This window comes from Notothenia rossii, assembly GCF_949606895.1.
Source record: "Notothenia rossii genome assembly, chromosome: 6".
NCBI classification, from domain to species: Eukaryota; Metazoa; Chordata; class Actinopteri; order Perciformes; family Nototheniidae; genus Notothenia; species Notothenia rossii.
The window spans coordinates 61878078-61901459 of NC_136909.1; the positions used below are offsets into that span (position 1 = coordinate 61878078).

At 38.4% G+C, this 23382-nt stretch overlaps 1 protein-coding gene across 1 annotated transcript; it reads right to left on the reverse strand.

Annotated features, from left to right (window-relative positions):
- Positions 1–329: 329 nt before the first annotated feature.
- LOC307042262 (sodium/potassium/calcium exchanger 3-like) lies at positions 330–22828 on the reverse strand. The gene is made up of 14 exons (XM_079686059.1): positions 22741–22828; positions 22503–22587; positions 15877–15980; positions 14208–14282; positions 13702–13727; positions 13553–13606; positions 13209–13336; positions 12432–12592; positions 9876–10116; positions 8979–9145; positions 8576–8690; positions 7360–7472; positions 6167–6232; positions 330–5770 (listed from the first exon to the last, which is right to left on the reverse strand). The coding sequence occupies exons 1-14, from the start codon at positions 22804–22806 to the stop codon at positions 5621–5623; spliced, it is 1551 nt and encodes a 516-aa protein (XP_079542185.1). The 5' UTR covers positions 22807–22828; the 3' UTR covers positions 330–5620.
- Positions 22829–23382: the final 554 nt, after the last annotated feature.

The window sequence follows — 23382 nt, forward strand, 5'->3', positions numbered from 1 at the left end:
ATCCAAATCCGAAAGTAACGGAAAGTAATAAGGTTACATTACTTTTTTTTTTAAAACACTTTTTTACGAGTAATTGTTACAGATTTTTTTATTTAAAGTAACCCTCCCAACTCTTATGACTGTCCATGAAAAGCTCCACATCCGTATATCTATGGGATATCTGCAAAGAGAAAAACTATGACAAGGCAAAGCGAAAGTACAGTATACACTTAAACAGGGACTGTGTGCAAGTATACATTACCGTTAAGTGACAATACAAGAGGTACTTGTCAGTCCTTTAAAGGAATTTCTGCATGCAGGTGTGAGTTTGTATATCCAATAAAAACGTACCACAGGACAAGGCTTGTGTTTCCTTAAGCAAAGACAACTTTATTAATGCTAAGGTAGCACAATAATCTCTCAAAATTACATTTAAAACATCTAAACACAAAGTAAACCTATGTTGAAAAGTTTTCTTGTGTATGAAGAGGTAAAGCTTAGACCCAGAGAAACGTATCGTCTGCAAACACTCACACTCTATCTCTGATATCCCGTACTAGCAACAGCATGCAGTCATCTAGGATATCCAGTTCAAACTAAATCCAGTGCGATCTAAAAAACGTGTTGAACCCTCATCCCAATATACATTAAGATTTACTTTAAATTATTTATCATATTGAAATATCTCCATGCGAGTAACAAAGGACAATATCTTCAGAGGTCTCAAACACATCAAAGGGGAGTACAAAGGGCACCTAGGATCTATGAAAATATATTCAACAGATATACAGGTTGAGACAAAAAATATATAAATACATTTACACCTATCTATATACAGTATGTACATCAGCAATATCACCAACGTGAATATCACAACAATATTAAGAAATCTCCTTCACAAGACACCTCTTTTCAAAATGTAGTAGTTTGGTTGGTTTTTCAAAGACCCTATGTTCAGGTACAAACAGTGAATAGCAGCACAGAATGTATTCCACCAAATCATCTGTACCATCAATTGTTAAATTGGTAAAGTGCGTGATACAGATATTTCTGAAAAAATGCCCTGTGGTGGACTGAAAATACTTCAAAACACAAACGAATGATGATGCCTTGTACCAAGTGTTGTTTCAGCCAGAGTAGTGTATCATATAGAGTGAACATCTGTTAATATAGCTAGGAATAGCAAGGAATGCTACATGCTTAAATCTGCTGCTTGATTTAAATGAAAACACAGACTGTCTTGAAACTAAACTTTGAACAGTCATCAGCATTATTGGTTTTGAAAGAGATATACTTTATTTTATTGGTCCAATGTCTTCAGAACATAATATGATGCCTATGGAGTGGTGCACTGATGATGTCTTTTTGTAGGCCGACCCGGATGTTTGCATCGCAAAAGGCTCCCTTGACAAAAAGCAATTCGACTTAAACATTGTATTTTGGAATATTTAAAAAAACAAGATCTTTGGCTAACACATGTTCATGATACTTTGTTCAGCAGGATCATTTCCACATATTATCACTTTGTGCTTTCTGAAGCATGAATTCAATCTGCAGTACTGAACATAATGCTATAAACAAACTACATCATGGTCAAATGGTTGCGCGTCACCACCGCTAAGCTAAATGTGGCTAATATTTGGTGTGATGATATTTAGTAGTTTATTAATCCACTTGTTAGAAATCGCCATTTTGATAACACATAAAAGCTTCGGACATTCACAAGTGGGGTATTACTGACGTATTATGTCCTAGAACTAAACATGAAAATCTCTTCAGCTCGTGTTAACAACAGATCTTATTTCAAGCTTCTCACTAAAACTGGTTAAAAAAAACATTGACTTTGAGGCGAGGGACCCACAAATGGTAAAATGCTAACTCATTTCAGGGTTTTAGGGCCCATTCCTGCACCACTCTATTATAAAGTATAACTCACTTGGATTGAATGAATGTGTGTCATATTTTTCCTTCATATCAGAAGATCTTTAAGGGTATTAATGCGAGGCATATTTGAAACCAGAAGTCATGATAATTCAACACATATCTAGTTATTATCTGAAATAACGTAATACATAATTATGAGTCAACATTTTAAGATAGTAATATCATTATTTAACTTCAAAATGTGACTTGAGATGAGATGTATTACATAGAAAGGTTTAATGACATACTAACTTAAACCCAAAGAATGCAAGTCAAAAATGTTTATATATTAAAATATATATTCATCTTGCATCAAAAGGTTGACTTGCATTATCACAATGTGACTACCTCATCATTTTTGAATGACCTATTCAGACTTTTGACTCAGCATCTCATTTGATTTTTGCAACATTTCATGTTCATCCTTTTTCTGGCAGAAATGGGCTGTTTCAGATATAGATATCTCTATAAACTCAACACAACTTTTTCAAATAAATGAAACTTTGTATACCATCTCAGAATATTCTCTTTCACTATAAATAGCACCAGATTAAATTGATATTTCAGAGTAACTTTCAAATAAATAATTAGAACAAATGGGAAATTAGTTATATATTTCAAGGCTCAAATTAAAAACTTCAAAATCTAGCTTCAAGCTACTTTATAACCAGAATCAACAGTATTTGAGAATAACTTAAATAATTCTGTGTCCCATTATTATTTGATAATACAGTGTGGAAGAACTGACCATGATAAGAGTTGTAGGGCTCCATATGTTAATAACAGTCCTGCTGTGATTATGTGTATAGTCATTGATAAATAACTTTGTTAGGAATGCTGTTACAGAGTCACATATTGACAGACATCATGTTAAACTAATGTGTCTTTGATCATTAAAGCGGCATATTTACACATAAGCTCATAGTTATTGCATTACATAAGATTCGCGACACACGTAAACCCTGTTTTCCGTTCATAGCACTCTGCCTCTGTATAAATAAATGTGATATATGATATATTGACAACAAACATAAATTATTTGTACATTCGAAAGACAATATTTTTCAGATCTTATATTTGATAGTACTCGTCAATAAATTAAACATTTCCCTGACACAAATCTTTTTTAGCAATTGTCTTCCATTAAAAAAAAAAAAGAAATAGAGGAAAGCTGTCATTTTGATGAATCTGACCGATGAAGAGTTCATTTCTGTGCTGGAAGTCTTTGAGGAATAGTGTGACTCCACTAGTTGAATACAAATCCTCCGTAGGGTTTCACGAACCACATTGTACATGCTCCAAAAAACTAGTAGGAATATTTATCTCAATTTTACCACAAACCTACCAAATCTGGACAAATCTAGACATTAGGCATTACAAAATACAAAGAACTCCTGGATAAAAATAAAGTTGAACGCTCAACCTTTGAGTATTAGAGCTGGAATAAAAGTCCTGATGCTTGGTATTGCATCTTTACCTCACGAGTGTAGCAGGAAATTCACCGCAGAGGAAGTACCTCGTGCGACCTGTTTGAAATAATGCCACCACTGTTTTCAGTCTATTTGGTCGGCGTCTTCCAGAAGAGAAAAAAAGCAGCAGTTCATCGTTTCTGTCCCTAGGTGGCAGCGCAAACTACGACACCTCTCCGCAACAATGTCCCAAAACATTTACTTCTCTAAAAAAACATAATTCTTTCATAAAAACCTGCTTCATTTTACAAGGATGCCATCCTTATAATCAGCACACATCAGGAGAAACACTTAGTCTCCTAGTTTAAGCTCTTCAGTGCAAGTTTGATTTCTTTTTTTTAACATCCACACATACAACATAAAAGTCATTGATAAAATCAACAAGACAAAATACGTTTTCGAGGAAGTTGTGCTTGCTCGAACACGAGTGGTTCCAGCCAACTGGGTCCATAAATAAAACCTGCCCGGGTGCTTTGTGACCTCCAGAGGGGAAATGTGCGAATGACATGAATAAATAATAAATATGACATCTAGGGGTATTTACAGAGGTGGTCTATTTACAGAAGATAAAGACGAATCTCCTCTTAAAGCTATTTCATTCCCAGTAAAAAATATAGGAGCTACAACTATGATGCTATTGATGGTAAAAGCTTGAGGAGGAAATTAAATGTGGGCATTTATTGGACAAAAATGTGACTTTATGTTGTTTTGTTCTCCAGCAAAAGGCAAAGATACAGAGAACAATATGCTATTGTACGCTGCTAACTGCTAGCGGACAACAGCTAGCAGCTAACGGCTTGTGTCCACATAGTGCTTTTTTTGAGCGGCAGCATCTTTTTTCAATTGTTTCCAATGAGGAGAGAGCTTATGCTTTTGCATGCGGCCACCTTGAGAAACAGCGTTGCACCTAGCGTCTTTTTTCGAGTCGCCTTTCCGCCAAAAATACGACACCATGTGGACACAATCGTAACTGTGCTGCAACATGATCTCAAAGAAGGTAAAGGTACTGTAGAGATCTGTAGAGAGGGAAAGAGAGTCAATGTTGGTATTCATTAATTCTTCTACCAACCGATGGAAGTTGATAAGGGCCACATGTGAATTTTCTTTTTGGATCCGGCAACATTTTTTAAATTTTTTTTAGTTCTGAGATCAAAGTGCAGACCTCTGAAAAGGAAAGTCTGAATTCTGACTTTTTTATCAGAACTCAAAAGCAATTTTACTTTTGGTCAGATCTCAAAAATAATTCCGCATGTGGCCCCAATCATCTTCCGTATGCATCTCTGAAGCACTTATTGTCTTCCTGCTTTTCGTTTTTTGCAGGTAGCTGTTCCCTATGCTGGGAATCACCTGTGATTGGCCAAGTTTCCTGAAAATGTCTCTGACATTTCCAATGATTGGCCAAACAGACTAACATTTGTAAAGCAGGAAAACAGAACCATGAGGAGATAAAGGGTTAGTTTTTTACCTAACTGCTTAAATTAAAATACGCTGAGGGGTTCTTTTTGAATATATTCTGATAATGCCCTGATTCTGTGTGGGGGTTGGGTTTCTTAAAAATGTTTCGCTAAAAATACTAAATAATGTCCACATGTTGGAAATCTAAAATAGTCTTAAGATAATGGTTTTTGAAAATCGGGCCCATCTGCTTACCATTGTGTGCTCTTTGCCTGAAGATTTGCACTCTTAACTGTGTTTTAAAAACGTTATCTGAACCACAGCGCTAATCTACACCCTCCCACCTATTTACATCATTGCTTTTATAATTATTACTCTCAACTAGTAGATCTAAAAGACCCACCTTTCCTCTCAGGAAAGGTTAGCAGCTAGTAAACATGACTACTTTCACACCTAAATACAGGGAGTTTCTAAATAAAGGTCCTCAAGTCAGGAGCAAGCAGTAGTGGTGACTCCTGTCCTCAGTTCTGTCCTGTGTGAGGGCACGTCAGTCATTTCTATCTCTGCCCCGAAAACTAGCCGACACAGCAGATAGCCATAAAAAAAGAAAGAAGCAGAGTGGGACATCTTCTCATAAAAACAGGTAAGTGAGTGTGTTTTAAATGGTATTTACAAATCATTCTCGCTGTTAAATATATTAAGAATGATACTTTCTGGGTCTAATTCTAATAATTCCAACACATTCTGACGATAGAATTAGACCCAGAAAGTATAATTCTATCGTCAGAATGTGTTGGAATTATTTGCAAACACCATTTATATAGTGTATATGTGTGCACTTGTCTGTGTGTGTGTTAATCGTCGCGGCAGGTTGGCAGGTTGACGAAGGTGAAGATATTGTACTCGATAAGGCAGGAGACACACAGGAAGACAGAGTAGAGGAGGAGACACGTGAAACCCAGGCGCTTGTCCAGAGTCCACTTGTTGAGGTGAACTCCCAGGACCTGGACAGAGAGATAGACATAGATGGGGGGGGGGGGGGGGGGGGGGATTAAAAGGCAGATTAACAGATCAATGGGCTGATGAAACAAACACATGGACGGAAATCAGAACTCTATTATATCCCTTTCCCACCGAGGCAGTTCCAGGGACAGTTTGAAGCTGGTGCCCCATTTCAAACCAGTTTTTTGTGTTTACACTGCAGCAACGCTGGCTCTCTGGCCTGCTAACTGGATGAATGTGGGGCCAACTAATTGCTCGGCCAGCACCAAAAACCAAGAGCCATATCAGTCAAAGGCTGGGGATCAACATAAACGTGACGTCATGACGTGGCTCTTCTCAGGCTCTTCTCAGTGGAAAAGGGGTATCAGAGGTATGTGATGAGACATGCTGTCACTCACAGTCATGAACACAGAGGCCAGCAGGAGCCCCACGGAGAAGATCAGGCCTTTGCTGTTGATTTTGATCTGCAAAAAGATAATGTGAGAGACATTAATACTATTACTATTAGAACGAACACAGAAGAAAAGTGACAGAAAGTTTGATCCTCTCATACATTATATAATGGTAAAAAGAAAATATATTACTACTATTAATTGGAGTTCTGACTCGTCTGCCTTTTTTTGCAGGATTATGACTGTAAAAATAGAATTTTTGATCAAAACTCAATACATTTTTCACTTTTGGCCCTAAAATCGTGGTAGCCTGGATTTTTTGTTGTTGTTGTATTATTACATTTTTCTGCAAAGTGAATTAATTCCAGTGGAGTCTGGGTACAATCCTGAGTTAACCGTACCATTTTTTAAATGTTTCACAAGTTATGGACATTAATGTACTGTTCAATTAAAAAAAAAGTATGTATACCTATTGAATACAAGGTCTGTGCAGTTGTGAGAAGCAAAAAGAGTGCACTTCAGTAACAACTCAGGATACTGATAACATCGTCTGAAATCCTAATGATTTATGCTTTTGTTAACTATTAATTATTTTTGGAAACATGTATGAATAACAACAGCTTATTTCTATACCAATTAATTTTCTTTGTTTTCATTTTTTGTGGTGGTGCATAACCCAGCTGCTTTTATAAACAAACCATTTACTCAGCAATTATTTTTCTCTTGCTTTTTGTTTTCTAATTTTCAATTTGGTATTTGTTATCAGTAATTTGTTGCAGATAGCTCCATAGCATTTTTTTCTTGTTATCATGTTTTCTCTTTACTGAGAAACTGCTCCAACATTTGTGCACGTCCATGTTGACAGGGTTACACAAAAAAGTAGACTTTTGTCACCCCAATGTATTTTTCTTATTTCCATCTAGTAAATATATGTTTTGAGTAGTGCTGTCATGCTGTGGGTAACTGAAAGGTGTTATGTTACATCATGAAAAGTAAATTAGCCTTGGATGTACAGACACTCCACTTAATGACTTTAATTTAGGCAAAATACTATTTTGATGGTTATCTTAAGTTAGAAGAAGCACCTACTTTAGTGTTGATGAATTCTGAACATTGCCATCACCTGTATTGCTGTGAATAGTTCAGGTTTGACCTTGATAAGAGGGGGTTTGAGGTACATTGGGGAGTGTGTTACTTACATCAGAGCCGTAGTTGATAGCGAGGGTCTTCACGGACCAGGGGAGCCCGAGCCCCACCAGGATGTCAAACACGTTACTGCCGATGGAGTTGGACACAGCCATGTCTCCCATTCCTGAACAGATACATTTGTAAGGAAAATAAGATAGAAAGAAACAGAGAGGGAGTTACCGAGATGTGTTTCGCCTCTGATATATGGGGAGAAATAATCACGAGAATATAAATGGTTGTTTCCTCAAGAACTTTACATTAATGAGAAGAATACCCCACGTTTCCCGGATATGTGGATGGTGTGGATCTGAGGATGCTAGATTAAGAATATCTTGTAGATCACAGATCAACAATTTTACATTTAACCTGTTTCACATACTTTCGAAAAAGAATGATCTCCACTTTTTTTATTGAGGTTAGATCATATTTACTTTATTGATCCCAATTTTGGAAATTGTTGAGTTCTGACGTAAAGTGATTTATTTTCGGGGTTAGGGTTATTTAGAGATGCATTTCTGCGAAAATCTCAGAATTCTGAGAAATAAATCACAATTCTGAGATAACAATTAAAGTTCCCAGAAAAACATACTTAAACAATCAAGAACAAGTCATTTTCTTATCATTTAAGGCATTTAAAAAAATGGCGCACATTTAAACTTCATTACCGACTTTTATGGTTTTAGCCAATTCTTGTTTGTTTAATGTAATATTTGATTATTACACCGTTAAAGGATGTTAATGAACTAGAAGCAAGCTAAGCATAAAGGGAAAATTGAGTTGGTAACAGGGAAACAGGAAGCTACACTGGGATGTGTCAGGTTGGGACATAGGTGGGTTGACACGTGTGACATCAGTGGATCTGCAAGCAAGACTCATCCCCAAACCTCAATCCCCCCCCCCCCCCACACAGAGCAGTTTAAATATTTGATAACAGGAGCAAGAATAAATACAGATGAAAGGATGGAGGAAGGGACCCTATCAGGCTGTCTGCTCTCACCCCTCCCCCCTTTCTTTTACAGCCTCGCCACAGGGATGGAAGGGGGACAGTGGAAAAGCAGCCCCCACTCATACTCCCCCCCACCCATCTCTGTCATCTCTTCCCTCTCTGGCTCTTTGATACTGCATTCACTTTGATTATGTTGTTTGGCTTCAATGAGCTGCTTGTGTGTGTGTTTGTGCAAAATTACAGCTTTGTAACCTGTTATTTGTGTGTGTTTGTGTGTTTACCTTGTCGTGCCACTATAAGGCTGGCCATGCAATCAGGGACGCTGGTGCCGGCTGCCAGGAAGGTGATGCCCATGATGACGTCCGGGATACCGAGTGTGAAGCCGATCACTGTCACCTGATAGAGGAAGACAGAATATTACTGCCTGTATTTTAGCAGGTATTTGTTTTTCTATTACGAAATCGAAATTAAAGCAGGTTTTTGCAGTGGCCAAACAGTGGTACTACAGGTACTATTTCTAACCCTAACCCCCATTTACTTAGAATGAGAAAGAGAATTCTGTAAATTGTCTATGTACATCAGTTTTCCAGGATGAACACGTGGCTATTTATTTAAATCATTAGGTTTTTTAATCTACATTTCTACCAATGTGCCTCCCCCTCAATTTCCCCCCCAGTCTCTCACCATCCAGACCATGATGTAGGAGAACCCAGCGATCCACAGGGTGGAGCAGAAGAAGGACAGCATGAAGTAGTTGTCCCAGCGAGGCGTGGAGCAGTTGGGGACGGTGAAGTACAGCAGCAGGCAGAGAGGCCAGGCCACCAGCCACTTCAGCTTGTTGAACCCCCCCGCTGCAAACACACAAGAAACATGAGATATATACACTGATGAAGAGGGAGGAAGGATCAACAGACTGATAGAAAGATGATCATGCTCTCTCATATTACTACCATATTAGCACAATGTTATCTCATGTACGTATATTGTAATATAGATGTTACATGTTGTAGTACAATGTGAACATTTTTATTTTTACATTTTTTATTTCTGTTTTTATTCAACAATGTTTATCTTTTATTAAACATTTAATTTTTTTTTTTTTTTACATACAATGTTTTACTGCAGGTTCAGTTATTTGTATTTGATCATTTATTGGACATTTTATTTTAACTTTTTATATTTAAATAACTATCTTTATATTTTTCATTTAACTTTTTATCGCTGCAGTTGGATAGCTAGCTAGTTACTAACATTAGTGATACCAAATCATCACACCACTAAATTAACCGTGTTTTCTTTTCAAAACCAGAATAGTGATGTAAGTACGTTACTTATATAGTGAATAAAAAACATATGCATGACTTATATATATATAGTTCAACTGGTTGTGAAGCTTCCGTCACATAACCAAGATGGCCTTCGTTGAGTGTGAGAACGTGTCCAGTGTTTTGCACTCAACTTTTTTTAAATGTGTGCAAATCAGGGTTTTCCAAAAAAGTATTTCTTTAAACACAAGTGACAATAGATCATTTCCAATAGCAGTGTAATCACAGTGCCCACAGATCCATCTCCAGCAGGTACCTGGGCACTGGAAGGGTACAAAGGGCCCCCCTCCATCCTCTTCTTCTTCGTCTTCATCATTCTCATTGTTCTCGTTGTCCTCGTTGTCCGTCTCGTTGCCCGCCTCTCGGTCCTCGCGGCGAACGCCGATCCCCCTCTCAGGTCCGGACATCCCGTTCTCTATGCCCCGCCTACTTCCTCCTTTCACTTGAACATCTGAGTCACCGTTGGTCAAAGTCCGTGAGTGGATTAGACGCTGCCTCTGTTACACACACACACACACACACACGCGCACACACACACACACACACACACACACACACACACACACACACACACACACACACACACACACACACACACACACACACACACACACACACACACACACACACACACACACACACACACACACACACACACACACACACACACACACACACACACACACACACACACACACACACACACACACACACACACACACACACACACACACACACACACACACACACACACACACACACACACAATTATTTTCAATGTATGTCCTCTTTAACAATTAACAAAGAAAATTGTAAAAATGAGTTTAAAAGCACAAAAAACTGAACTCTTTATTGTGTTTATATTGAAAATGAAACTTCAAAAGACTTTATTTGTTTACATCTCAGTTACAAACTTTTAAAAAGTGTTGTAACAAGCGATAGCAGGTCAAAGTTTCATCTAATTATTTCAACAGTTATATTGACAACCCCTAAGGTTTGTAATTTCTTAATGTTTAAAATATATAGTTTTGGTCTATTCATAAATGACCATTTTACAGAATAGTATGTACTGCAGTCCATTAGGGCTGTGCATCTTCACTGGTCTCATTATTCGATTACGATTATCCTGTCACCGATTCGATATCCCGATGCATCACAATTCATACCAATGCGTTGCATCCTCAATTTCCTATATTACTGCACATGGCTTCTTTTTCATCAATGAATACGTGCAGTAAATACTTATGAACTCATGAACATATGAACTTTTTCTTATTTAGAAAGTGCTTCAGAAATTTCAAGAAATGTATTGACATTCATTTATAAACCAAAATAAATCAACTGTATAGCTCTAGCATCCCTATACAGTATCTGTGTGTGAAATTGTTCCATCCTCAAAAACAAACAACTAATGCTTCTGCAGTCTAGCTGTAGCTTCTAGCAACGCTCTTCTGTTAAAACAAGGACACTGAATGTCCTGACTGTGGCATCACACACATGACTTGAGTCTGAACACAGCAGACAACGGGAGTATTTACAACAGCACACTTACATTCTCTGTCTTACTGTTACATACATCCCATGAATGTATGAGATGAAGTTAGCTTCATCATATCTCAATCAGTGATTAAGTGAATAATAATGTTTCTATCAGGTTACTGTCACTCATTATTTTCAGGGGAGGCGGGGTTTGGAGGAACGGAGAGGAGACGGTGATCGCGGAAGCTTTTTTCCTCCTGCCTTCACAAACTTTACACACGTAGCCAATATATCGTCTGAAAATAGCAAGAGGATACTCATACTCTGCAAACCAAGACTAAATCCACCAAAAAACCTGACATGATTGTAACGCGAGTATTTAAAAAAAACATAAATCCCTTTGTGTCTGAGCTGCAGCGACACAGACTGATTCAGAGCGGGTCATTCTGCTGTTGGTTCTGGACTGGTGTTCTTGTGTTGGTGGATAAAGCAGACTGCTCCGTGTGTGGTGTCGCTGTGCCGCTGTCACGTATGTTCCGTGATCTCTGTGTCACCGACTGATTTGATATTCAAGGCTTGTGTCCACATAGTCAACTTTATTGTAAAGCCGCGGCCGGAAAATCAGTAAGCAACGTTACTACGCTATAATCGATTATGTTCTGCAGAATCGTCCACGTCCGCATCGCGATGCATCGTAGGAACGATTCATTTCAACACCCCTACACAGTCAAGGTTATCATGTTAATTTCAGACAGGTAGTGCTCAGTATAAATGACAGCTGGTGAATAAAGTCATTAGCATCTCCCTTTAAGCTTTTATTAACATCATATTATGGTTTAAAGTGCTATAAAGCGCCTCATCCTGTCTGTGAAGCTAGCACTGATGTTCGCTTTTGTAGCTGCACAGCAGAGCTGTCGAATTGCAGAGATAAGAGTGTTAGGTGAAGGGCCCCTTAAAGAAAACAGCACACTCTACAGGAATCCCAAAAATATATGGTAGAAGGGTTGAAGTCCTTCCCCCAGTTGACTTGAACTGGCGGCCCTTTGCTTCCCATGCTAATTCCCTACAGATTGAGGGACTTGCTACAGCCGCCCCAAAGCATAGGCAGTCTGTCATTATTTGATTGCTAGTGGCCTGTAATGGCCTGTAATGAGAGGAGCGTATATATGGTTTGTGTGCTGTAGTAGCAGAAATTGAGACGTAAGGGTTAGGGTTTAGGCTAACGCACACTCTTCTGAGGAAAACCTACTGCAGCCTGCTTCCAATTGGAAATGGTAGTCATCCTTTTACTTTGTTCATGTTTCTATCAAAAGTGTTGTAGCCCTGTGTGTACCTCTGTGATGAGCATCCGTGAAGCCATGGTGAGCCTGGTCCTCGGAGAGAAGTGGTCGGTGATCATGATTCTCATGCCCGCCTCAGAGAAGGACAGCTGGTGGGGGTAGGCTGACAGCAGCTCGTCCACCATCAGCACAGAAGGCTTCCTGTGGTGGTTCGCTGTGGGAAACACACACATGCATCTTAAATATTCCATACCTCGTGACATCGTGCTAGAACATACAGTTCTTTAACACACAAATCAAATCCTAGATCATGTATTCTTACACGTTTTTTTTTTTAACTAAGCTTAAAAAGTGGGAGAAGATGGAAAAAGTTAGCATGGCTCTGTCCTGGGTTAGATAATGCACATGCGCAATGGAGTGGTGTAGGAATTCAGGAGTCCTAAAACCAGGAAATTAGCATTTTACCACTGCCGGTGTCCTCGTCTGGTAATCAACGTTTATATAAGATCTGTAGTTAAAAACAAAGCTAAAGAGATTTTATTTATTTTTGTATTACTACCCGACAGGTTAATGTGTGGATTTTTTATGTATGTTAGAAACGACTGTTGCTAACAGGTTGATAAATGAGACAGCTAAATGTTGTCACACCGAACATTTTCTGCCTTTAGCCTAGCGGTGGTGACGTTATGTCATGCCACCGTCATGCAGTTGTTTTTACATTTTAACTTCTACAGATCGCATTTACACTCAACAATCATAAAAGTGGTGTTAATATGTGGAGATGATCCTACTTAACAAAAAGTGTAAGTATCATAAACATAAAAAATAACCTTTCTTCAGTAGAACAGATGTAGCATCACAGCCATCTTCAAGCTCGCCGTTAGAGGCCACTCCATTTCTCAGACTGGACAAATTCTTCGTCCGCCTCTCCAGAAAACGAACAACGTAGGAGTTCATCCTGAAACAAAGGTCAAGACTAATTCACATCGAACATTTATGTTGAAAAAAGAGCAACAGGAAGTGATCATTCTGACGCCAACTGATAATCACCGACTTAAAACATAGCATAGTTGTAATGATCAAAATCTTACTGATATGATTAAATGGGTTAGCTGTGATCAACCGGTAGGGGACTCCTGTTTTGTCCCGTTTGTGTTCTTTAAGAAAAACTTACTTCATTATGAAAATGTAGACGAAATACATCAGAACCAACGTCAGAGCTTCCCACCTGGAAAACACAGTTTGGATAAATTACCATGTGAATCCTTTGTTCTTATTTTTCATTAATTGTAAACATTCAACACTTTTAAAGTTTAGACTTACCAAACAATTTTTTCGTCATATATGAACTGTAATATGAAAGACGGAAAAATTACAGAAGTGAAAATCAGATATTTAAATGTGCAATTAAAACAGCTTTTAAAAGCATGATTATTGTAAATTCATAAAGGTGAAGAGGAAAATGAAGACAAACATATTCTGTCTTTGATACACCTGTGTGTTGTTTCTTGACACAGCTAACAACTTAGGAGACGACTGTTGGAAAACGATAGTCTCAACACTGTACGTTACCGTAGTGATACACTAACACCAACATGTTACTGTGTTATTGTGAAACAACACAGAAAATGTAGATTAAGGCTTCTGTTTAACACGATAACATTGTGAATGATGTTCATATAGTTGGTTACGAAGAGCATAATTACATGTGGACACATCAGGACCACTTAAGTTTGGTGATAAAATCTATTAATATTTCCAAAGAATGCAGGATGAATCTTTGAATTTGCAAAGTTTGTGACTCTGGGTCGTATCAAGCTGTTCCTTACCACTATGAGAGCCGTGATCGACAGGGTGTAGTATGTAGAGTCTCTGATAAGAGGCCAGCGGGTGAGATGGATCGCCTGAGAAAGAGAGAGAGAGGCCAAACTTACAGACAGGCTGCACAAGGAGTCAACATTTTATTGAAATGGAAATATGGACTATTGCATTAATGTATTTTTTAGGTGTAACCAAAGTGATTTTCTTTCTCAGAATTCTGACTTTATTTTTAATATAATAATTACCTTTTGGTCAGATCTCGAAAAAAATTCACATGGCTCTCATCCTCGTGTGTAGGTGCAATATTCAAATTGCAGGAAGAACACTATTTGTTAAAGGCTTAATATGTACTGCATATATACATTTTGAAGGAAGAATTATCGAGCTGCAGGACTATCCCAACCTAGAAGATCATCTTTGAAAAATACTCCCACCATTATCAGTTAATATATTTTTCAATCATAATAAGAATTCTAATCAAAAACGATTAATCTCTCCATTATCGTGAATCATTGCAAATTGCAAAATCAGTCAAAAATAAAAATAATCTCAATTTGTCCAAACCATGCAGCCCAGGCACACACTGCTGAGTCACACATCCCACAATGCACTCACTGCTTTGCACTTTTAACAGGATAAAGCAGGCTCTGTGTGTGCTTGTTTGTGTTTGTGCATGTCTCTTTTGGGCTTGCATAACATGCAATCTAAATAAGAATTTCAAGTCTGCCTTTCTCCCAGGATTACAGCAGGGAACGAGACACATAACAGTTGATTCAGACGAGAGAGAGATTGTATTATTCATTTGAGGTTTTACTTTCATTTTTTGTATCAATTTAGGGGTAATGCAGGAAATTGAAATATTATTCTATGAGAACATCATATCAGCACATTGTCAGCTCATGGGTGGATGGATGCAGGAATGAGTATTGAAATGACTAGTAGTAGTATAGAAACGACTTAGTACTGGACATTAATTAGCATAACACAAGTTCTCACACCATCTCTAAATCAATGATTAGATTAGAACTGTGGTTAACCCAAGCAAGATTTTCACATTTTGTTATACGACATGAAATACGTCAGAAATTACCCCAATTGTTAATTTGCAAAGCTTATATGTGCCTTAAAAAAAGGGGGTAGCTAATAAGTGGCTAAATGAGACTGCAAAATGTTGTTATGTCATACAATAGCCCCCTTTAGCTTAGCAATGCCTGAGTTAAGATATGTGGTTAGGTGACTAAATGAGTATACTTAACCTCCTCATGCTAAACATTAGCCTTCTCTAGCTTAGCAGTGGTTATGCCTGTGGTCTTAATTTTCTACTTCTAGCAATTGAATTTACGCTTCAAAACCAAAAAAGTGGTGTTAATGTGTGGCGATTATCCTGCAAAACAAAAGGTCTAAGTATCATAAACGTGTGTTTGCAACAGAGCCTATTTTCTGCCACGAAGAAGATGTCATCACTGAACCACTCTATAGTGCAGTGTTTAAAATGCTTCATAAATGTCTGAGTGAATATTGGTAGGAGGAATACTAAGTTTGAGAGATAAAGAGCCATAAAAACACAACTGATAAGGTTTTGTGTGTGTGTGTGTGTGTGTGTGTGTGTGTGTGCGTGCGTGCGTGCGTGCGTGCGTGCGTGCGTGCGTGCGTGCGTGCGCGTGTTTTGGACTGTACCTGTACGGCGAATATGCCACACACTCCAATAATACAGAGGATGTTGAAGACGGCGGAGCCAACGATGGTGCCGACCCCGACGTCACCTTTCGTGATGAAAACTCCTGTAAACACAAATACTCATTACCCACTTTACAAACATTGTGTTCACATTTTGGGGATATAACTTTGCTATGATTGTAAAAGAAATAACAATAATTTTCAATTGAAGCTTGGGTATTTTCATTGTTATATTTCTGAAATCTCTTCACAAGAAATTCTCTATTTGTTTGTTTTCCTTTTTCTTTGTATACTGTCACATAAAGTTAAAAAATCGTTTGTAATCTTATTTTATCCCTACAACTTTGTGAAACAACATACGCATTGCAATAAAAAATAATTATCTGGATATGAAAATGTACAGAATACCAACAATTAATACAAAATACACATAATTATAACAAAAGCAGGCTATTATGAGACCAGGGGCCGTATTCACAAAGCATTTTATCTTACCGCTAGGAGTGCTCCTAACTCGCGCTAAAACATTCTACGTAGGAGTTTTTTCTTAAAAGTTATTCACAAAGCCGCTGAGACCTACTCATACTAAGGATAAATCACTAAGAGTGAACTAAGAGTGACGCGCCGTTGCTATGGATTACCTAGATTCTCGTGCATGAGTTTAGAAGCGGTCAGTACTGTGATTGGTTGTTCAGAGCAGGCGGTCTCGGTGAAACTCATCCGCAACATCCCACAAACGAGCCCACTAAAACAAGGAAATAGCCTAGGCTAGAAATGTATTCCTATCAAATAGTTATGGACAGTGCAGTTAGCAGAATACACGCATGATGACAAGTTTGTGCAGACCACGATAATGACGTTGTATATGCACGTTAAAGAGAGAGAGCAAACAATAAAAATACGTAAATTGCATTAAATCAAGGAGGCAATTAAAAGCACCCTGCAAACTATTATCCAATGAGCATATTTCCAGCACTTAAACACTTTCAATAACAGCCCATACCGCCGTTCAAGTCCCCCTATCATGATGAATGAAAACAATCTGCGTGTTGATGGAATGTACTTTCTTTCTATTGACGAACACGTCCTCATCTTTTGATGGCGCAATTATTTTTATGTGCGTCCCGTCAATAGCACCGACCACACCGGGCATACCTGCAATTGCCATGAAGTTGGCTTTGATCCTGTGTAGTTGTTGATTGTCCAAAGGAAACCGGATAAACTGTTGGATGATATGTGGTCTAGAGAGCGCGCTGATGGTTTGGTTTATGGCACGGCTGACTGATGGTTGTGATATTCCTAAATCGTCGCTATTGCAAAGTTGCATTTTCCCTGTTGCTAAATATCGTAGTGTTGCCAAACATTTTATTTCCGGACTAATCGGGTTATTCCTGTTAGTCGGGGATGTTATTGCATCCCGCACTAATTCCACAACAAGTTTGATACCCTCACGATTTAGCCTATATCTCTTGATCAATTCACAGTCTTCCATTGTCTCCAAAACATTTCGTCTCGCAGCCATTTTCAAATTCTTTGTGAATAGGTCTTACTGAGTTAGGAGTCCTCTCGAGGACTTTTAAGCTCTCCTAAAATTAGGTGCTACTTTTAGGCCTAAAATACTTTGTGAATTGCTCTTAGTGAATAAAATTAGGAGTCCTAAATGTAAGACTGACACGCCCATTATGTTTAGGAGTTTCTCCTAAATTCGCCAGTTAGGAGCTACTTTTAGCCCTAAGATCCTTTGTGAATACGGCCCCTGATCTTCAAAACGACCTCAACATACAACAGTTTACATTTTCTACTTATATCCCAGGTTGAGTTCTGTGGTTCCATACAATGAACAGTAACAGTGCAGCGTTGCACATTCACCATTTCCAATCCTTTAAACACTTTTTACCAATGTTTTAATTGTGGCTTAAGATAAGGCTGATATATTTTATAGGGGTGCACCGAATGGGAAATTCTTGGCCGAAACCGATACCGAAAATAGGAAACAGTTGGCCGAAAACCGAATGCCGAAAATGATTAATAGAAATATATATATATATAATGTATACATTTTTTACCAATGTTGTTCAGCTACCTGATTATGGAAAAATACATGATTATGGCAAAACTTAACTTAAATAATAATCACTATTATGGGTCCATAAAACATTTATTCAGCACTTTTGAATGCATACAGTACATTAATTCCAAGTCAAGTGCATTTTCTTTTCTCTGTAGGATAACTACAACAAAGTGCATTCAGAACAAAGCCAAGGTGCTTTAAAACTGCATAAACATCTAGGCCAGCAGGCCTACAACAAAATAGTGTAAATAAAGACTGTAACAGCCAGGCCTTCAACAACAACAAATGCACCTATAAGTGCATGCATACAAATGTGCAAGCTGGATAAATCCACATGAATGTAACTATTTACAAATTCAATTACAATTGAATTCCGAGAATCTGTAAATAAGGCTGTCTGTCCTCATAAGCAAAGTAGTAAACATTGTATAAAGATACATAAAGTGAAAACTGGATACAAAATCCACAATCAATTACAAATTAAATTACAATTTCAAGAATCTGCAAATAAGGTGGTCTGTCCTCATGAGCAATGTAAACAACATAGTATCATTTAGATACCGAAAGTACAATATATTGAACACTGTGCTGCTGTCATTTCCCCCTAATGATAACCTGAGATGGTGAATTATACAGTAGGGCCTGGCTCATTTCGTGGCATCTGCAGGCAGTGGCAAGTACTTCCGGCATCTGCCACAGAGGCCGCTACTCCGTGGTATCTGTGGCAAGTATATGCCACAGATGTGGTATCTGTGGCAAGTATATGCCACAGATGCCACAACTTGCCGTGGCAAGTATATGCCACAACCATGCCACAACTTGCCGTGGCAAGTATATGCCACAACTTGCCGTGGCAAGTAAATGCCACAAGTTAAGAGAAGGTTTATGGTAGCTGCCACTCGCCTTCCATGGCAAATGCTGATATTTAAACCCGTATTTATCGCGTAAAATGTCGCTGTTTTGGCATGACTTTATCGGACTGATCTGTACACAAGACTGATGATCTGTTACTGATGGTCCGATCTCTATTTTTCAAAAAGATTAAACATTATGTTCTATAGATTTTACTTGGAGAACGTGGTTTGTTAAAATATTTAAACGTGCTATTTTTATGATAATACTCAAGATATATTATTAGTAAGTTGACATAAAGATCTAACATTGTTGACCAGAGGTGGGAAATAGGCTAACTTGTATACTCAAGTAGCCTACTGTACTTGTGATTTAGAAATAGCCTACTTGTGCTATAAGGATAAGGACAACCAAGCGCAAAGCCTACAAGCACTGAAAAGCTGGCAAGGGGAGACGGATGAGCATGACTCAGCGTTCTGTCAAGAACTCGAACAATATAAATTGTTCGCCAGTTTCAAAACGCAATAAAAGGGTGGATAAAAAAGCATGCATTGTGTCTCGATTTTTAATATACTGTCATGATTGTCTTAACGGAATAACATGGTTTGTTTAGATTCACTGATATCAATATCGAATAAGAATAATCTGAAGCATTTAAATAAAAATATTCAACCAGAATTAAAATATTAAACAACAAAACAGATACAATGACATTAATCTGTTTATTAACAACGAAAATAATACAAATTAAGTATATATGCCTGGATTTAAAATAACACATTTATACATGTGTACAATCAAATATAACTGTCCTTTGCCTAATTTATAAAATATAATTCTTAGCATCTCACTACCAGTGGCAACTGCAATCAGTTACAGCTGCCCTAATTCTGTAGCCAAGTCTAATAACACCATTGTACACGTTGCTGTGTCAATACAGATATTTGTCTTTACTAGTAACAATACACCTGGTTATCGTAGCAAGCAGTGGAAACTCCCCTCAAGAAGCGACAATTGCCAAGGGCTTGCGTTGCAAAGCTCATTTGCCAATATTTCTTTTTTTATTACAATATAGGCCTATGTTTAGCCTACTATCATAGATATAGCCCGTTTGTTTATTTTAGCAAACCAAGTACGTTACTCCAAGTAAAATTGAATATAAATGATAATTTATTATCTTTTTGAAAAATAGAGATCGCACATCAGTCCTGGGATAGTCCAGCGACATTTTACACGATAAATACGAGTTTAAATATCAGCATTTGCCACGGAAGGCGAGTGGCAGCTACCGTAAAACTTCTCTTAACTCTGGCATCTTGTGGCAACTCCCGTTCAGCATGCGCAAATGCCACGGCAAGTTGTGGCATATACTTGCCATGGCAAGTTGTGGCATATGCTTGCCACGGCAAGTTGTGGCATCTGTGGCATATACTTGCCACAGCAAGTTGTGGCATCTGTGGCATATACTTGCCACAGATGCCACAGAGTAGTGGCCTCTGTGGGAGATGCCACAAATGCCAAGGCACATGCCACGGCGAGTAGTGGCAACACTCATTGTGTTCTAGTATGATAAATAAAATAACATTGTACCTTGAAAATCAATGCATTCGTTCATTTGACACGTTGGTGGTTTTAGGTAGGCTATACAGCGACCCCTGGCGGTTCTAGTGTGAAGTAAAAGTAGAAGTAGCCAACCTAAATGTTGGAATACTCTGTTACAAGTAAAAGTCATGCATTAAAATGTTACTCAAGTAAAAGCGCAAAATGATTAGCATAACAATATAATTAAAGTGCATATTACATGTTTTCATTATAATGATTGATCATGAAAGTGTTCTCAAAGCTGGTAAAGGTGCAGCTAGTTTTAATGACTTTGTATACTGTAGTAGGGTATCTTGTGAATTTACTCTAGGAGTAACTATAAAGTCGGATTTAAGACTTGATTATATGTATCATCATTAATCAGAATCTGTAGTAAGTAACTAAAGGTAGCGTATTAAATAAATGTAGGGGAGTAGGCTACAATTACACAATTTACCTCTGAATTGTAGTGGGGTAAGTAACCTACTACGTAACATACCATTTACATACTCAACTAAAGTACAAGTAGGCTATTTCTAAATCACAAGTACAGTACTTGAGTATACAAGTTAGCCTATTTCCCACCTCTGGTCAACAATGTTAGATCTTTATGTCAACTTACTAATAATATATCTTGAGTATTATCATAAAAATAGCACGTTTATTTATTTTAACAAACCACGTTCTCCAAGTAAAATCTATAGAACATATAATGTTTAATCTTTTTGAAAAATATGATCGGACCATCAGTAACAGATCATCAGTCTTGTGTACAGATCAGTCCGATAAAGTCATGCCAAAACAGCGACATTTTATGCGATAAATACGGGTTTAAATATCAGCATTTGCCACGGAAGGCGAGTGGCAGCTACCGTAAACCTTCTCTTAACTCTTAACTTGTGGCATATACTTGCCACGGCAAGTTGTGGCATATATAAGTTGTGGCATATACTTGCCACGGCAAGTTGTGGCATGGTTGTGGCATATACTTGCCACGGCAAGTTGTGGCATCTGTGGCATATACTTGCCACAGATACCACGGAGTAGCGGCCTCCGTGGCAGATGCCGGAAGTACTTGCCACTGCCCGCAGATGCCACGAAATGCGCTTGCTGTCTCTCGAATTATAACTCACAATGAAAATTGTTCAGGAAAGTGGGTATAGAGTAGACATGTAGAACTAGATAAGCTTATGATAAGCCAGCCTTGTCTACTTATTAAGGAAAAGTGGGAGGTTCTTTTTAATGAACAGTAGCTTCTCTGCTTTATCAGCCATAAGTCTGTTCCTCTTCTCATCAAGCACATGAGAGGCAGCGCTGAACAGTCTCTCGCTGTCAGTGCTTGTGATTTGATCTTACTCCGCATATTTGTCCGGGTGTTTTGATTTCAAGTGGTGGAGTAATCCCGAAGTGGTGAAAGTCTTTGAAGTTACACCCCCTCGAGAAATGTCAGCTGAACACGTTTTACAAATCACAATCCGTGCCTCTTTCTCTGATATTTCTAAATATCTCCAAGCGCCAGACATGTTGGCTGTGAGCCAGCCGCGAGCATGGTCGCGCGTCGTGCTTGTCGCCGCGTTTTGATTACGTCATCACAACAACACGTTAGTTTACCAACGTAACCCTGTTCCCTGATATTCGGTGATATTTTTTCGGTGCTGAAAAAAATAATAGGGATGCACCAAATATTCGGCCGCCGAAAATGATCGGCCGATAATTTTCGGCGGCCGAATATTCGGTGCATCCCTAATATTTTACTTTATAAAACCCTTTTAATAGGCTTTCCATGACCCTTTACATGTCATTGGTGACCCAGAGATGAAAAGCATGCTGTAGATACAGTATGGCAGTATAAGATATGACTCTTTGATGTGGATGGAAAGATTGAAAAAACGTCATAAACAAAAAAAAAGTATATGGTACTTGGCAATCTAATAGTATTAGATCTCATACTATTAGATTACCAACATTCCAACATTTAAAAACACAAGTTCTTCAATAACTACAGTTGCTCTTTCAGAATGTGTTTAATCTGGGCTTTTGTGTGTGTGTGTGTGTGTGTGTGTGTGTGTGTGTGTGTGTGTGTGTGTGTGTGTGTGTGTGTGTGTGTGTGTGTGTTTCTCACCAATGACAGAGGTGAACAGTTCAGGTGCAGAACTTCCAGCTGCCATGAAGGTCGCTCCTGCTACATCCTCGCTCAGCTGAAGTCGCTGTTTGTTGAGAGAAGATAAAAGATATATAGAAACAAGAGACAGCAAGAAAAATAAATACATTTCTTCACAGAAATACATTAAAGTGGCTTAAAAGAAGAGTCGTGATAGAAGCTCAATGGTAGTGCAACCATAACCTGAGGGCTTGCTTACCTCACAGAGCTTCTCTAGACAGGGGACAAAGTAGTCGTCACACACCAAGGCCAGGGCATAGAACATGTAGACCGCCTGAAGGGGCCAAACACACACAAACACACATACATAGATATTTAAGAAAGTGAAACCGAACATTTTCCATCTACCTAGAGCAGTGGTTGCGCCCTGGGGGGCGCAGAGGCATGACAGGGGGGGGCGCGAGAGACCAGGAGGAAAAATGGTAATTGAAAAAAAAATTATAATTTGAAAATATTATTGATTCGAAAATATTATGATACAATACAGTACTATTACGTCTGGGTCTCTGTGCTTCATTAAAGCTCGGCTCTCTGTGTGTGTGGAACGAGCCATTTTGTGTGTGTGCACGAGCGAGAGAGAGCGCACCGGTACCAGAGATCGTTGTTGTTAGCTTCTGGTGCTAGCGAGCTACGCTAACGGATATAAGGAGTTTTTTCAACAACAAAGTGGAGGAGAGTCCTCTCCTGTCAGACTGAGAGACTCAGTGAACTAAAGGACTCTCTCAGTGTTATCTCAGTGGGTCTCAAACGTTTTGGTCACCATTAATGTAAACAATTATTTCCAAGGCACACGTTTATATATATAAACGTATATATTTATATACAGACAGTCAGGACTGCA